The sequence below is a fragment of the Coregonus lavaretus genome, assembly GCF_964263955.1.
Source record: "Coregonus lavaretus genome assembly, contig: HAP1_SCAFFOLD_2923, whole genome shotgun sequence".
NCBI classification, from domain to species: domain Eukaryota; kingdom Metazoa; phylum Chordata; class Actinopteri; order Salmoniformes; family Salmonidae; genus Coregonus; species Coregonus lavaretus.
The window spans coordinates 19328-37962 of NW_028163703.1; the positions used below are offsets into that span (position 1 = coordinate 19328).

The 18635-nt window shown below is 42.1% G+C and overlaps 2 protein-coding genes across 2 annotated transcripts in view; both read left to right on the top strand.

The window, feature by feature from the left end:
- Positions 1-4255: 4255 nt before the first annotated feature.
- LOC311117849 (diphthamide biosynthesis protein 3-like) lies at positions 4256-5128 on the top strand. Its single transcript, XM_084192757.1, has 3 exons — positions 4256-4442; positions 4530-4604; positions 4808-5128. Exons 1-3 carry the CDS (start codon positions 4335-4337, stop codon positions 4880-4882), a joined length of 258 nt encoding a protein of 85 aa, XP_084048883.1. The 5' UTR covers positions 4256-4334; the 3' UTR covers positions 4883-5128.
- Positions 5129-6851: 1723 nt separating this feature from the next.
- Positions 6852-18635, top strand: part of LOC311117848 (cytoplasmic protein NCK2-like) — a gene marked incomplete at its 3' end in the record, with an annotated part of 32013 nt that continues 20229 nt past the window's right edge. The window contains exon 1 of the mRNA XM_084192756.1: positions 6852-6994. The remainder of the gene's footprint in view (positions 6995-18635) is intronic.

Genomic DNA, 18635 nt, shown 5'->3' on the forward strand with positions numbered 1-18635 from the left:
TTGCCTGGTCCGTGAGTTTTGGTGGGCGGCCCTCTCTTGGCAGGTTTGTTGTGGTGCCATATTCTTTCAATTTTTTAATAATGGATTTAATGGTGCTCCGTGGGATGTTCAAAGTTTCTGATATTTTTTTATAACCCAACCCTGATCTGTACTGCTCCAGAACTTTGTCCCTGATCTGTTTGGAGAGCTCCTTGGTCTTCATGGTGCCGCTTGCTTGGTGGTGCCCCTTGCTTAGTGGTGTTGCAGACTCTGGGGCCTTTCAGAACAGGTGTATATATTCTGAGATCGTGTGACAGATCATGTGACACTTAGATTGCACACAGGTGGACTTTATTTAACTAATTATGTGACTTCTGAAGGTAATTGGTTGCACCAGATCTTATTTAGGGGCTTCATAGCAAAGGGGGTGATTACATATGCACGCACCACTTTTCCGTTATTTATTTTTTATAATTTTTTGAAACAAGTTATTTTTTCATTTCACTTCACCAATTTGGACTATTTTGTGTATGTCCATTACATGAAATCCAAATAAAAATCCACATAAATTACAGGTTGTAATACAACAAAATAGGAAAAACGCCAAGGGGGATGAATACTTTTGCAAGGCACTGTATTGTGAGACACAACTTGAGTGAACAACATGTGCACAGATGTTGTACAGTCATCATCCCCATAAAGACATGCCTGGACGCCAGAGGACGGTCTCCTGATCATGGTTAAGGGCCAGGAATGCAAGGAGCTGTCAATAAGCACTCTGTAAAGAGACAAGAGACAAGAGACAGACAGGAGTCATCAACAGCAATAAACCAACTAAAATCACATTTGCAAATTCTAGAATATTCTTGAGTTCTTGAATATGCTGCTTTTATATGGGGTCATGTGGACTGAGTGGACTCAGTACAGTGAAACCTGTTAACCAATGTATTTCACTCGGACTGGTTATGTCTTGCTAATGCAGATAATAATTTATGATAATATATCATAAAAATAGCATATATTACCATTATATTATTATCTATTATATTATAGTATAATAATTACATAATAACAATATATGCAATTTAGCAGTTTTATCCAAAGCGTCTTACAGTCATGCGTGTATAAATTTGACATACGAGTGGTCCCGAATCAACCCACTGTCCTGGCGTTGCAAACGCCATGCTCTACCAACTGAGCTACAGAGGACCACAGAATGTATAGTCAACATGAGTAGGACATTGCCTCCTAGTCTAGAGCCTTGTGAAACAGGCAGCCATGTAATGCAGTTCAGCTGGGGATTCTGTAGATCCGGGACTGCCAGTGTATCTTGGGTGAATCCTAAATGGCACTAGATATCCCTTTATAGGGCCACGGGGTTATACAGGGCTGTGTCTAGTCTTGTCCACCAGCCGGCTCCATAGCAATTAGCCTGGGGATGAGGTTATGCTGGTAAAATGGGCCTCCTGTAGCTCAGTTGGTAGAGCATGACGCTTGCAATGCCAGGGTTGTGGGTTCGATTCCCACGGGGGGCCAGTATGAAAAATGTATGCACTCACTAAAACTGTAAGTCGCTCTGGATAAGAGCGTCTGCTAAATGACTAAAATGTAAAAGTTGTGTACTGTATAAGAAATAGGGTGCCATTTTGTGTGAAGCCTTGGTTCCCTCATCTGAACTATCCTTTTCAGCGGTAATCCAATGGCATCCCCCTTTGTATTAGCATTAAGTGTCTCTGTAGAGCTGATGTAACAAATGGGAGCACATATTGGATTTCAATTGGATTGGATTCCCTGCCGGCTACAGGTCAGAGAGCCAATTACAGTAATGCTTCCAATTTACTCATTCAACCTTTCTCTTCCCCTTGCAACTCCTCCCCTGCTCCCCAGGTCATTGCTGTAAGTCTAGAAGAGAATACATTCTGTCTAATTTCCTGGTCAAAAAAGAGTTTGATACCACATACAGATAAACCCCAGTATATTGAATTCCCTTAAAGAAACCAATGTTGGTTTTCCGTAACACTTAGTCCACTAGAATCTGATGGAACCAGTGATACAGTGATGAATGGCAACCACTGACCAGCTGCCTGAACATTCAATCATTCATAATACTGATACAGACTGAGTCAACTTTCACTTGTTGGAAGAATATGTTTAAAGTGTCCCAATTGAATCTCAGCCTATCATGTGTATACTCATCCCTTTTAGAATTTGGGATGATGTTTTTCCATTGAGCGTAGTCGAGCCTTCTGAAGTCTTAATTGACAAATCCACTTAAATCACCCTGGCTGACTCTGCTTATGCAATTATCATCTCAGGGTTTGTTGTTTACGACTGATGATCACATGAGTCTGGTTCTCTTGTTGATTCCCCCATTCATGTGTTCATCCTTCCTCACGAGTTCCATCCAGCCTTAGCCTGTCAACATAAATCGTCTTATTTTTTTGTTCCACTCTGGCAGCAAATCTCTTAGGGCCTTGTGTACTGATGATAGCATAATAGGTTGTATTTAGAAGACACTATGTGACACACAAATTATTCCAAGAGATCAAACATGAGTAATTGGGTCTCCCTTTAATCATGTGATGTAACATACCCTAGAAAGGTACTGTTAATTCACACACACACACAGCTCAGTTGGATAAGTAGTTCAGCAACATAATGTGATATACAAGCATGATCAACAGCCTAAAATCACATTCATTACCTATAACCAATTCCAAGTAAGGGAATTCTCAAGATATTTCAGAATTAGGCCTATAAAATGTAATTGTGCCCAATCCAGATCCCAAATGAGCATTTCACAGAATCATAATTTTGATAATGGGAGAACTCCAAGAAGTGGAAGAGGGGTTTCTCTGTTCCCCAGGTCTACGGTACTTTGACCTGTATAGGGAAGTGATGTAAAGCCTGTAGCGCCTGGAACCTGTCCACTAAACTCATTTCCATGGCCTAATTGAGTCACTCCAATCAAATCTCACTGCTGAGTAACACTGTGTGTGTGTGTGTGTGTATGTGATTACTACAGGAAGACCATGCCAGATCTGGGGAGGGTGGAGAATCCCAAGTCAAAACAACCCTGAAAAGCAATGCTAATATGATTAGGTCAAATCATAAAAACATGTTTTTTGGGAGGGGGTGGGGGGGATGGGGGGGTGGGGGGGGGCAGCAAGGCCTAAAAATGTGTCATACTCTTACATGCTAGTGCTACAGAAGCGATCTCGTGCTATTTTTTTTTTGGTTCCTCTCACAAAGTCTCTCTTCCTAGAAATGCCCCAATAATCGAATAATGCTGTAGCTAATGGGACAAACAAACGTGGGGAGACACAAATAAAATCCATATCTGTATCCATTAATTCTTCCATATCACCTGATCCATCTAGTCGTATCTTTATACAGATATGGAGCTGAGGCCATAAACCTTTGGTACATTCGACTGAGTGAGGTCACTCATCACTCATAGGATAATAGGTCTCCATGGCATTCTCTTACTGGAAGACATTCTGATGAAGCTTGTGGGACTACAGTGCTGACTTTAAGTTTCTAATTGGGTTGACTTAATTAATTGTGGGTAATGTGTTTGAGATCATATGTCCTTTGGGGATTAAAGGTCGCTGAAACATAACCCTTTGACCAGCTGGTGGGTAAAGACAAGTTGTCGGAGTAATGGTGAAAGCATGTAGCCAAACCTGTTTTAATCTAATTTACCTCCTATGTATGAATTTTGGGTCCATGACAAAACTGTATGTTCTCCTTGAATGCTTGGATTCGTTTATTCAACCCCATAACTCAACCTAAAATTTGAAACGAATAAATAATTCAACTTCATATGTTTCAACAATGTATTTTTCATCTCTCCCTGTGCAGGCAGGTGCTTGTTAATCTGTTATTGACTTAACCCATGAACTTTGTTAGTCAACTAGGTAACATTCACATTGATAGCATTTAACCACTGAATTATTGCACACAGGAGCTGCTGCAGAGAAAACACCCTTCTTCATCAATTCCCATCCATTTATTTTGTGAATTTTATCAGGATGTACTTTAGTGGATCACACTCACTTAATCATGGCAGATGCAGACCACTCTATTCTCATTCAGTCCCAATTGGGAACATTGACGTAACAAGAGCATAACCATCTGTACTTGCTAAGGTGTAAATGCCCATGCCAATAATAAATTCCTCAGTTGAGGATTGAGAACTCTATGGTAACCCCTGGCGGTCATGTTTGGCATTACTTTTAATGACGCGATGATATGCGACTGCGCAGAGATGGCACGTCACACTTTCGAGAAACAGAGGAATGTCTCCAACTAGTTAGCTAGCTGGGTACGAATGAAATTATTTTACTCTTATAATGTCGGTGTATCACGACGAAGTTGAGATCGAGGACTTTGAATATGACGAGGATGAAGAGACATACTATTTTCCCTGCCCATGTGGCGACAGATTTGCCATAACCAAAGTAAGTACAGCGTGAGAAGATCCCCTGCGAGTCACGTTGTGCCAACTAGCCTGTGATGGTTGTTGTGTTTAATATCTCTACTTGCAGGAGGATTTGGAAAATGGTGAAGAAGTAGCGACGTGTCCGAGCTGCTCGCTCATTGTTAAAGTAATCTACGACAAGGTTGGTGCTACGTTTTGATAGCCTCGGCTTTTCACGTTCTGATTGAGTCAACGAGACTAAACGAGATTTAGGAGGCATCGCGAGACTAGTGTATTGATGGGCCCCACCCTACTAGCTACTTGTCATTTAAAAGATGTTTGCTCTTTCTTTGATATTATAACTATTGTGTTCATGGCGACTAATATTATTTCTCTATTCACCAGGAGGAATTTATGTCTGGGGAGATAATCGAAGCACCAACTACAGAGAGCAGATTGGAATTGACTCAGTCCTCCTGACAGCGATGACACACCCCCTTCATTTTCTAATCTCCCATCAGTAAAAGTGGACCCTGCTGCATTTGTTTGTGCTCTCATACAACACAAAGACACATTATGAACGATATGCATCACTGGTGAGGTCTGTGATGGAGAATTATCAGCATTCATTCACAGATTCCTGGCATTGATTTTGCAGAGTCACGTAAAGGACCCTAACTACTACTATTTGCACAATGTATTTAAATAAATATTGTATTATTTTAAGTCTTTCACTCCCTTTTTATAAAGATGTCATGCATTTTTGTTGATTCCTCAAGATTAAATCAGGATGAAGTGAATACAGTTTTTTTTATTTTTATATATCTATAATATATAATTATTTTTAACTTCTTGTAGTTTTTCTGTTTGAACAGCAGGGGGGGCAGATGTTCAAGGAAAAAATACAGGCCTACTGTACACTATGTAGGGAATAGAGTGCTGTTGGGAATGGTGGATAGACTTCTCTCCATTCTATCCACAGATACTATCCTTGGGATTTCTGAGATTATTTCAATTTAAAAGGAATGAGCTGGTGTGAGAAATATGGTGGAAACTCTTTAGCCCTATAGGCTCTGGTCAAAAGTAGTGCACTATGTAGGGAATAGAGAGCCATTTGGGACAAATCCTGGGAGAGAACATGATGGTGTCCTTCACATGATATTGAAGGCCCTGCCTGTCTATTTATCCAATATCCAGTCAGCGCTGTGGCTGATGCTGTGGCGAGGGAGGAAGCTGAGCACAAGTCAATACCTCTAACTGCATCTCCCATCAGGGGGGCCACAGCAGCGGCAGGCAGGCATTGACAAACACGCCATGAGTGGAACCTCACAGAGAGTTAGAGCACTGAGCAGTAGCATCCATGATGTGGGGATGTTTGTGTGGTGTGTGTGTAACAGTTGTTAAAGTACTCTGTGAATTTCACCATGTTCATATATTAATATAGCATGTTGATTTGTTATTATGCATGCCTGCATCCTGGGAATAGGAGAGTGTGTACTTAACGTTTTGCCCTGCGTGCTCGTGCTCAAATCATTTTGATGCACTGAGAGGTAGGCACGCTTTTTCTGTCGTCGTTAGAAAAGTTAGATTCCTTCAAGCACAAAGTCGTACACACAGTGTTTTGTTCATGAATAATGTTGTATATTTAGAGTTTACTCATGAGTGGATGGTATTGTTAAGATGCAATTGTAATTGTACTTTTTAGGATGATATTAACATTCTGAATTCAACATGTGGTTACTAGCTAGCTACGGTATTGTATGTGTGAACGATGGCTAGCTCCTCGACTGATTCCAGTCCTTTGTATTGTGCGTCTGTTGTAGAAAGAGGCGACAATGGGCAGAACATATTTGTGCTCTACAAATGTTTTGTATTTTCTTTTGGATGCAGGTATGTGGTTTTACCTATGTAAAATGTATGTTATGTGTTGATACATTATAAGGAGAAGTTGTACTCATTTTTGTATTCAAAAAATCATTTTGATGCACTATAAGAGAAAGAGGCGACAATGGGCAGAACATATTTGTGCTCTACAAATGTTTTGTCTTTTCTTTTGGATGCAGAAAGTATTCTGATTCATTAAAACAGCCTGATCTCTGAAGTCCCAATCAATCACACACAACGCAGAGATACAACCATGCAGTACAATGCCGGTTACATGAGGATGGCATTATGTATCGTTACTCCCTCACATCTGGAGGAATATAGTAATTATTCATGTGATGATAATCATTTGTGTGAAGTGTGATAATCAGTCACAAACAGTAATGAATTGCTCTGCTGAGAGGAATAGACATTATTACAAGACAATGCAAATGTGATGTAATGTATGTACAATAATTGTGTTTGTGCTCTGTGCTCCCTACCCACTCCTTTTGGTAGGCGTGACGTCACATTTCAAGGCAGTTGGTTGAGCTGGAGGTAGAGGAGGAGACGAGCAACCCAGCGAGTTGAAGGGCCTGAGAGAAAAAAAAAGATAAACAAGCATATTGGTTTTTCAACGTCAACTTTTAGACCTCGAAGGTGAATATCGAAGACTACTTTAGCAAATTCCTGACCTGAAAATCCGATTGAACTGGAGAAACCACCAAGGTAAGAACACAACGAAGCGCTGACGAACTGAGTGCAAAGTTATGGTTGCTTGTTTAACGGGAGGTGCAGTTGGTGATGGCTGGTGTTTGTGGATTTTAGTTAATGACACCATTACGAACGGATTCAAATTGTTATTTTGAAGATCATAAAATACAACAGTCAGAATAAGGCTCGTGGAATCGGCGCCGGGATAGTAGAATACTATTGATGTGTTTGTGTTTGTCCATGCGGTTTTCTATCTCCTCCGTGGCTTTGTCCATGGCAGTAACGAACATTACAATAGCCCATTGCCGCTTCGTAGTCTACGACAGAAATGTGTGTTTGCGCTTTTGCTAATATTTTTTGCACCATTGTATTAGTTATGTTTCAAACTTTAACATGATATCTCTTAAATAATCACTCTGCTTCGATTGTTTCATTCGTGGTACGTTTGTTTATATACTGTAGTTAGACAGTCTTGGTGAGCAACATGTAGGCCTATTTGCAATAAGCGTTCATGTTTTTTTCTCTATAAAACGTGCTCATTCATGCCCAGTAATTGTTGAGCTATACACCCAATATATACAATTAGAATACATTCTGCCTATGCGTTTCTGTTTTTCTGTCATTCTGAGCTGATAGTTTTTTGATGGCCATGATAAGGTGTGGTGTACCTGTTTTTGCTCAACTGTAACAAAACCTGAAACTGGTGATGAAGAAGATGCAACCATTATTCTCTCTATGTCAGAGGGTGTAGGCTAGCAAGCCCAATAGGTGTAGTAAAGATGGGACTCTAACCTTTTCGTGCGATTAACACCTTCAGATCTTAGGCCTAGATTTTCTTTGGCCACACCTAAACCACCGGAGGCTCCTCAGAGGAGGAAGGGGAGGACCATCCTCCTCCAGTGAATTTCATAAAAATAGTAAAACATTAAAAAAGTTATCGTTTTTAGATAAAACTATACTAAATATATTCACGTCACCAAATAATTGATTAAAACACATTGTTTTGCAATGAACGTCTACAGTAGCCTCAACAGCACACTGTAGGATAGCACCATGCTGTAGCCGGAGGACAGCTAGCTTCCGTCCTCCTCAGGGTACATTGACTTCTATACAAAACCTAGGCGGTTCATGGTTCTCACCCCCTTCCATAGACTTACACAGTAATTATGACAACTTACAGAGGACGTCCTCCAACCTATCAGAACTCTTGCAGCATGAACCGACATGTTGTCCACCCAATAAAAGGATCAGACAATGAAAGCATACGCTACAGCTAGCTAGCACTGCAGTGCATGACATGTGGTGAGTAGTTGATTCAAAGTGAGAGAAAGACAATAGTTAAACAGTTTTGAACAAATGAATTTCTTCAAAAATCAAGGAGAAGCGAGATAGATATATTTCAGCATTTTCTTTGATTTACTTAGCTAGCAAATGCAGCTAGCTAGCTAGTTTAGCCTACTCAAACAGAGGGATGCTATGTTAGCTAGCTGGCTATGACTATCCAACACAACACTGGAACTCTTCCAAGGCAAGGTAAGCTTTTGATTTTACAAATGTATTGCTAAACTGTTTACTGAACTGCTTACTGACTGTACACTGTAACGTTACTGCATGATTGTAGTGTGTTTGCTAACGTGTTAGTTCTATTAGCTATGTTGACTATGACGTTACTTTAGCTAATGGTGACAACGATGTAGGCTGTGTGTAGAGGTTATGATATGGTTTGGCTTGGAAAGTTTTTTTTGCGTGGTCACACAGCTGATGTGTTGTGGATTGAAGTCTACAAGCGAAGGGAAAAGTGAGAGGAGGAGAGCCCATAAATGCGAGAAGGAATACAACGTGGCCGCTATGAAAGTCTGATCAGGGGTGTATTCATTCTGCCTATTCAGTTGAAAAACGTTTCTTAAACGGAACAAAACGGGGATAAACATACCTGAATTTGTCCAATAGAAACTCTCGTTTGCAACTGTTGGACTAATAATCACACCCTAGATCAGCTAGATGCAGGCAAGAGTGTGCAAGGCGGTATTGAATGGGTCACTGTCTGTCCATGTGTCGTCACTGTCTGTCACCTCAAATCTTTCTCGAACTGTGTGCACCTACGTTGTAAACTTTCATTCATAGGCTAGGTTATAGCAATTTTGAAAATGTGAGTATGATATAGTAGCCTAAACCTATCGATGTTACATTGAACTAGGGGAATGGAATATGAATGATAGTCATCCAACATGCTGTAATACAAATAAGTCCATGCTCATGAATTGTTATTTTTGTCCTCATCTTAAACGGCACCGACCGCCACTGACCTAAACATGTCACCACAAAGGAGTGACAAACACAGCTCTGAATAGGAGACTTACTTTGCACCACTATGGCTGTGTTTACACAGGCAGCCCAGTTCTGATATTTTCCCACTAAGTGGAGCTGATCTGATTAGTCAAAAGGCTAAGGGGAAAAAAAGATCAGAATAGGACTGTGTAAACGCAGCCAAGGAAGCTTCTGCACCTGTGCTAGAGATACCAGAAATTCACTCTCTTTCAGTTCTTCTCACTGCTTATTATTTCCTCTACCTGCGCAGGTCAAACTTCGAGAATAGTAATATCCTTCACAGACATAATATTTTCATCTGTCTGCTGTAATGGATAATTGAAATCCAATAAGTCATTCATTAGTTATGTACCACATAGGCTGGTAACATAATTTTACTCTCAAATGCATTCCAACAGTTCTGCTTCAGTTCTCACACTGCTATTAAAAGCAAATCAAAATAGCAGTCTAAACCACAAATAGAGCGAATGAGTCATTGGATGTAGACTGACTAGTTGTTGAATGACATGCATTGGCAACCAGACCTATGAATATAGGCTACAAGAATCGTGAAATGATTATGGTTAAACTTGGTCAATCATAGTATTTTTAAACATAAATAATGATATGGCTCTTAAATGGATACTCTGGGATTTTGGCAATGGGGAAGTTGCTAACTAGCACTAGCACAATTGCTAACTAGCATTAGCGCAATGACTGGAAAATACCCATAGACTTTCAGTCATTGTGCTAATGCTAGTTAGAAATGGCTTGCGAAACTACCTCTAACTTCCTTCATACAGGACACAGAGACATAAAAAGTATATCAACGAGTTCATCTGACTCTGGGTCTTCCTTTCCTGCGGCGGTCCTCATGAGAGCCAGTTTCATCATAGCGCTTGATGGTTTTTGCGACTGCACTTGAAGAAACTTTCAAAGTTCTTGACATTTTCCGGATTGACTGACCTTCATGTCTTAAAGTAATGATGGGCTGTCGTTTCTCTTTGCTTATTTGAGCTGTTCTTGCCATAATATGGACTTGGTCTTTTACCAAATAAGGCTATCTTCTGTATACCACCCCTACCTTGTCACAACACAACTGATTGGCTCAAACGCATTAATTGAAATGCATTCCAGGTGACTACCGCATGAAGCTGGTTGAGAGAATACCAAGAGTGTGAAAAGCTGTCATCAAGGCAAAGGGTGGCTATTTGAAGAATCTCAAATATAAAATATATTTTGATTTGTTTAACACTTTTTTTGGTTACTACATGATGTCATGTGTTATTTCATAGTTTTGATGTCTTCACTATTATTCATTTCATAGTTTTGATGTAATAATAATAATAATAATAATAATAATATGCCATTTAGCAGACGCTTTTATCCAAAGCGACTTACAGTCGTGCGTGCATACATTTTTTGTGTATGGGTGGTCCCGGGGATCGAACCCACTACCTTGGCGTTACAAGCGCCGTGCTCTACCAGCTGAGCTACAGAGGATGTCTTCACTATTATTCTACAATGTAGAAAATAGTAAAAATTAAGAAAAACCCTGGATTGAGTAGGTGTGTCCAAGCTTTTGACTGGTACTGTAGGTGTAGCAAAGCAATTACACTCAACTGGCTTGCACATTTTGTGTAGTGCAAAGTCCATGACCAATCCAAGCCAGCTCACAGCAGAATCAGGCAGGCCATTATCCATGCCAAGGCATCCCTCTCCTCTGCTTTATTTCCCTAACAGTTGGATGAAGCAGAACGAGAAGAAGAGTGATGTTGATGGAGGTCTGGAATAAGTAAAAAATATATATTAGAGGTCGACGTGGAAAAAGGAGCCTTTTAATATTTCATCGCTGTGCAGTGAATCATCGATGCCAGGAACAAGGATGAGTGAGAGTAATGGTACTTTAAAGTATTGGAGGAAACTTTGACTTTCCTTTTACATGAGGTAAATGTTATCTAGCACATAAATTAAACTCAGTCTGCACTATATAGGGAATAGGGTGCCATTTGGGATGCTGCCAGTGAATCCAAGAAAACCTTGGGCTGAGCCACAGCCTGGTCAGTATGACCCAGAACTAACACTATGGTAATCTAGATTATGCACAGGGCATTTGATTTCCCTAGTGTGCTCAAACATGGTTTAGAGGACCTCTTCCCCATCGACCTGCACTGGTTCCCCAAGACGGTGGGAGGCAAGAAGCAGTCCCAGGCCGAGATCTTTGTGCTCACCAGCACTGACGGCAAGTCACCGACGGGCCCAATAATGATGAGAATAATAAAAGATTTTCTTGTAACAGGCTTTAATGATAACAGGCCCCGTGTAACAGGCCCCGTGTAGCTCAGTTGGTAGAGCATGGCGCTTGCAACGCCAGGGTTGTGGGTTCGTTTCCCACGGGGGGCCAGTATGAGGAGGAAAAAAAAAAAAAGTATGCACTCACTATCTGTAAGTCGCTCTGGATAAGAGCGTCTGCTAAATGACTAAAATGTAAATGTATTTCGTCACATGAGAAATTATCCCAATAGCATGCTCTAACTTCTGAACATGAGGAGGAGGCATGGGCAGGGGACGCACAATGATCCGCTCTGTTTGGTAGTGAGGGCTGACGCACTTCCCGGACCCTCTCACGTTGGGAGCATATGTCTAGCCGTTTTGGATGCGGAACTGCTAGTGCCCCTGGCAGTAGTTAGATACTTCTGTGTGGCCCCACTTCTCTCCACTTCAAAGGGGTTCAGTGACGTGGCTTGCAGTGTAACACTAGTTACCGGACCTTATGTCACTTCACCTGGTCTTGATATTGTATTTCCTTCCTCTCTTTCTGCTTGTCCTTCACCTTGGAGAATGTAGTGGGGTAATATTTGATATGTAAACCATGTGCAATCAAGTATTATGCGTTTTAGCTGTCTAAGATCAAGGAATGGTCATGAGAATGGAATTCTAATTAAGTGTATTTCATTTTTTTGTAAAAATGAAGAATACATAAAGCTGAAGTTACAAAGCATTAACAAGCATTACAAGGCGTTATTCTAGGCATGATCAGAGAGAGAGTGAGTCTCACCACAGCTGTTCAGGAACAAAAAAGAGAATGAGACAATGAATCTAAGACCTTTTATAACAGTTGTTTGGAATCAAAATCTGAGTTGTTGACCAATGGCATTACTGTAACGTTAACCTCCAATCAGATATCAGACCTACATGATGTAATCACAATAGAACTTCTGCTTCTCACAGGTGTGACAATGGGGGTTGGTGAGATCAACACAGAGAAGGCTGAATTCTTGAGAAGACGATAATACCTTTTGCATAGTGTTAATAAGAAGAGTCACTGCGGGGGCTGCCATACAACAATATCCTCTAGCACTTCCTTCAGGAAATTGAACTCTTTCCTCTAGTATCTTTCAGAACACATTTTTATTTGATCTTGAACCCATCTTTGATGCAGTCTGTGGGAACTTGGTAGTGCGCTAACTTTTAGGGTAGCTGTAAAACATGAAACTAGTTGGCGAGGAGCCGTGTTGCTAATTCGTTATAAGGATTGTTTACCGGGTGAGTTTTTAACCCAGTTCCAGTAGCCAGGGATATTTTCAGTGTCAGGGCTAGAGTTGGCATCTCGCCTCTCAAGAGAGAAGGTGCTATTTGAGCATTCTACAACTTGGAGTTGAAGCGGGCAAGCATAGACTTAGTGCATGTGTTGGTGTACGTGAATACGACTGGGTTTGTCGGATTGCGAGCTTTGAAACATCGGCCTAAAGCCTTGGGATGCTTGTGATCTTGAGAGCTGCTTGCTGGAAGAGAACATTTTGTTGGGGGAAAGAAATCCTCACCACTGTTGCTGTTTCTTATGATGTTTCGTGTGAAAGGGTCCTATCGGGGGGTTTCTGCTTGTAGACGGATAACAAAAAGGCAGAGGTTGGATTTACTTGGCTTCTGGTCAAAGCCAGCCAGGAAATCCTTGGGCTGTAGTGCGTAGGCAGACCAAAAGGCTGTCAAAGGGAGGACATTTTATTGGTTTGTGAAGGCACCAGTGTAGCTTAAATAAGATAGCCTAACTGCAGTATGTGTGTGTACGCGTTTGCATCTGTATCTTTGGTCTGCCCTGTTAAGTCTGAATGAAGACAAAGACAATGTTCCACCACCCCAGAGCTCTGAGATTGGTAGTCATTAGTCATTACCTAACTCTGTGACATCATGGTACTTATGCTTCATGCGCCGGCTACATAAAGATGTCATTCCCGCGTCCCACAGGGCCACAGCGTTGCATGTTCAGGTTTGCCAAGACAGAGACTCATCCAGAGAGAAAAAACAGAACAGGAGAGGGATCCTCTTAACATACAAGACTCCTCAATTACCAATGCAGAAATGGTTGTTCCTTTTTCAAGGGGAGCAGATTCCAAGAGAAAAGGAGGATATACAACATTACCTCTCCAGTGAATCAGAGTCAAAGTGAAACAGGATGTTTTGTAACCTAACAACGTAGACTAGTGTGTGTGACTGACGTCATACATCAACTAAGTAAGCCGTATGCAGAGAATAGATACACACCCCATGCAGTTTCCAGTTTGGACGCTTCTTTGTGTTAACCTAGACTAGAGCAGGCCTCACAACAGGCTGGATGACAGTGAGGTTACTCTACCGTGGTAAAGTGAACTGCAACAGGAGCACAGTATAATACAGAGAAATGTTTCTGTTGCGTTGAGTGTGCATGTCAGAGTGGTTCTGTCAGAGTAGGGATTATACACTCCGCTCACTGCGAGCGAGGTCGAAGAGCAATTCTATCAGTGAAGCAGAGCCTGGTGTCACCAAATCATAGTCATTGTCACAGAACACTTTTGTCACTTGTGACTCTGGCTGTTGATGCTAAATGGGGCAAAGTGAGGGAGGGAGGGAGATGGGAGAAAGGTGAAGGGAGAGAAGGAGAAACAGCCCTTGTTGAAATGTCCTGTCTAACAAAATCTGACAGTTACCCAAAAGACAGCGGGTTGTCTCATAAAATTGAAGGGTTGGCAGTTGGCATGGGGCCGCTCGTTTGGTAATTGATCTCATTAAGATGTGCTGACTCAGAAGCATTATTCCTTCATAAAAAAATTCACTAGAAGATGACTCATGGGTAGTTTACTGTGTCTCTGGGAACCTTGTTGCTAGCTTGCACTGTTTCCTCTCCTTTCATGTGGTGGTGGAAATGTCAGTTGTTGTGTTTTGATAAGAAGTCATTTGAAAATTCTCCATCTGTTTCGTCTGCCTCGTCTCCACTGGTATGTTTGTGAAATGGATGATTTTCCCATGCTGCATCTGCTTCTGTTCTGTCTCTAGGCGAATAGTAATAGCTCCTCCGACTCCACCACTGTGAGATATTTGAATATTTCATGAGTATGTCTTTTTACCTGCTTTGTCCCACTTTTCCTCTGGAATATAGATTTCACAGTTTCTCACTGTCTCTGTTTTGAAAGCACCTTGGCTCAGAGTGACAGATTTTAACACAATTTTGGAGGTGGTTGCAATCACCACAGTCTCAGGATGTGCAGTGGATGGCAGATTTCCACCACAATCACTTCAAATCTCAACATCTTAGTTCGTACCTGGAAGAGTGACTAGAGTTTTTCAGAAATTGGGCCAAGACGAATTCCCCAACATCAATTTCGTCATCTCACGTAAATCAGGGTTTGAAACATGCAGATTTCAATCATGGGAGAGATCAATGAGAGCCTGAACATGCCTGTCAGAGTTCGACGGCCACAGTCTCTGCTACCCAGTATACTGGCAACAGCAATGCTTCGAGCTCCAGTTCTTTCAGTTCACGTTCTCGGGCTCAGGTTCATTTGATGAATACTAGAGTACAGCGACTTTGACTCCAAACTGACCGCTGTGTACAGTCAAATGAGAGATTCCTCTTCCTCCAGGAAACGTCAGGCAGGTCCTGGTCATCACGAAAACAACCTCTGTCCAGCCGAGGCATCCACAGCTTCCAGCTATGATGGCCAATTGCACGGATTCATGTGAAATTTCATAATGGCTTTTCCCTTTGGAGCTTGTTTTAGGCTAACTGCTGTGAAGATGGGATGTTAGATTCTACTGCTGTCTCATTTTGAATGAGCTTAAAGGATCTGAAAAGCAGAATCTTCCTAGCTACTACCCCTCATAGCAGCCGCCAATTCAAGTTTAGGCTAACACTCACCAGAGTGGGAGCGCTAATAGCACTCATCATAATTACTTTTCTCGCCACTTAAAAGCCCTTTTGCTCAAAGTTCTTAAGAGATTTAGCAGCCATTGCCCACGACCACAACAAGTGGAATAGTAGGACTACCCTTACGTTTGATATTTTTAGTAATTTAGCAGACTCTCTTAATCAGAGAGACTTACAGAAGCAATTAGGGTTAAGTGCCTTGCTCAAGGGCACCTTGAAAGATGTTTCACCTGGTCTGCTCTGGGATTCGAACCAGCAACCTTTCGATTACTGTCTCAATGGTCTTCTGTAGTTTGAACCGCAGGGATGGCAAATTCACTTTTCAGATGCAGCAACTGACAGCATACACGTCTTTTTAGATGGTTGTTGTTTTGTGACTATGGACGAAGAAAAACACTTTGCAGCAGGCTTGTCATAGATTAGAATAGGTCTACGTTGTGACCTGCGCCTGACCTCATAAACTATCCATTCAATCATGATGAGTCATGAGTCTAATGTGACCTTTACCGGAATGTCGGAATGCCTCATGGAACTGGTCATCCAGTGTTGAGCAGATGGGATGCTTGCTGTGAAAATTAAAACTGGGGACATTGTTCTGTAGGTATGTTACCTGGTGGCTCTAATAGACTACTGTGCTCAAGACACTAACAGTGTGATGGAACAATACAACTGTCAAATCGGACAGACATCAAGATTACATTTTGACCTACTGTTTGAGGCTATAACTAAATACTTAGTTATGTTTCTGTTTGCGTGCCACCATGCCTCACTGTCAACAGAGGCAGCAGGATAAGGTGAGGCAGAGCCTGCCTCTGAGTCTAACTGTGGCGTGACTATTCCCTCTAGAACGTTCTAGACCTGTCTCTCTCTCCCCCTCTCCATTTCCCTCTCTCTCCTCTTACTCGATCCACTCTCTCCACTCAAACCTGCATTCCAAGCAGCTCTTTCCCAACAGAAGCATGTTACAGTGCTATTTTTACCAGCTAGCAGGGAGGGATATGGCACAAGCTGTTGTCAGGCTGAACATGAGTCGGGACCACAACTGAACTGAGCAGTGGTGCCGAAAGGTTGATCATGTAAACAAAACAAAAAAAGAATTATTGGAAAGGATTGGTTTATGTAAGAGCGCTTGCTGTTGTTGACCGGTCACTATGTCTTTTCCCACTGGTTTCTAAGAAGGGTAGGATCTTTAATTCAGTTCTCTTTTTTTGCTCCCTTGCTCTTTCTGGGCAGGCTTTGAGTTGTTTTGTCTGCTTTGCTGTTTGTATTTGTATTTATTATGGATCCCCATTGCAGCAGCTACTCTTCCTGGGGTCCAGCAACATTAAGGCATTTAAGTCTCCATGTTCTTCTTTTCATAGAATAAAGATTGGTTTTCTTTGAATGAGGCTACTTTCTCTGCTCTTTGTGTCTGCTTCCTGTAAACACTTTCCCCCACCAGACAGTGAGTGCACAAAAACATTGTTTCTGAATATCAGGCCCAGACTCTCTCCTCATTACTGATTGAGAGCCTTGGGGTAAACCAGACTGTTGCAGTGTTCTCTCTCTCTCGCTCGCTCGCCCGTTCTCTCTCTCTCCTCTCACTGGGGAAATAAGATGTGTTATACATCCAATAAGACTAAAAGTATGTGCTCTAGCGGCAGACATGAAAGTTGTCACACTGCCTAAAGGTCCTTCTAAAGCTCCCAGCATGCAGACCATAATCTGGAGCCAGAGACTTCACTGGAAATCCAATCTGAGGAAAGTGGAGTCTGAAACGGCAATTTAGGACAGAGGGGGTAGGCAGACCTTTTTACATGCACTTGCATTAGTTGCTCTCTCAATCTCTTGTGGACAGACTACGTAAACATAAAAGGTACCGTAGATCTGTCATGATACAACGGGGTGCGTGAGGTAACGAGCAGCATTACTTCCGGTGCTTTGGGCAAATCACGATTTCACAGATGAATTTCCAAAGGGGAGGGGACATTTGGCCATTAGACTTGCCCATAACTTGCAAGGAGAGAGAGTGGAGCTCTTCCTTCTGGTTCCGATCCTCGTTATATCTCTTATTTTAACACGTATGGTCCCAGTCACGACACAGGAAATACAGGTTCCTAGGGCTCTTCCCTTAGGCCTACATGCTAACTATAACTATGTTAATATGATATTAATATGCACATCCTGGTGTCTATGCTGCTCCAATAGCCAGTGACAGTCTCCAGAGAGAGGCCTAGGGAGCCTGTACTTCCTGTATCGTGACTATACTATGGGAGAGAGAGGGACATTTCTTGGCCCCTGAGGCTCCCTGAGGCACGGACTCCAGCTGTTGTGGTAACATTTGACCCCTCTTCCTTCCTGTTTAGGTTATGAATCTTGTCCATCTTCCCTCCCATTCCCTCCAGATAGCTGATCTGATGTGATAGGCCTGTTCAGTCACGCTATCATGCATATTTCATCTCCATGTTTGATGAGCGGTAGCCGGGGTCATCAGTCCTTGTCTGTTGGAAAGAGCCGTTCTGTGAATGTGATGGATCCCACAACTTTCCATTTCTGGTGGCTTCGCCACCTCATCATCGCTCTCTGCTAGACCTGTTGAGGAAGATGGAGATCACACGAGAGAGAAAGACCCAGTCTCTCCAGCCTGCTTGGCAGAGACTGATAACAGAGATTAGCCTAAAGGAAGGTTTTTATTCCCTCTTTAACTCAGCGGGCAGCTAGCTAGTCCACGGGTTGGTGTATATGTGGCTATCATCAGGTCCCTCTGAGCAAATCAAGTGGAACGCAATTACTGTGTGTGCATCCTCGATCTGATAAGGCTTTTAAAAACATTCTACCTCTTTCCCTCGCTCTGTCTTTTTTCTCTCTCGCTATCTCTCCCTCTCCTCTCCTTCTCCTTTCACTCTCTTCTACTTTCACTCTCCTCTCCCCACGTCTCTCTCTCACCCATCCATCATTCATCCATGCTGTTGCACTTCTAACTGAATTACCAAGGATTCATTGTTTCTTGTCTGGAGTTAAGGAACCTGTCGCTGTGTAACTGACAGCACTGAAAGGCCCAGTGGATTTCTGTGGTTGTCTTATTGGTCTTAACAGGGCTTGACGATCAGTCAGCAGTTAAAAGGTGATCCCAGCCATGATGTGCTTTATCTGATCTAGGGCCTATGTCTAGAGCAAGTTGTGCATAGC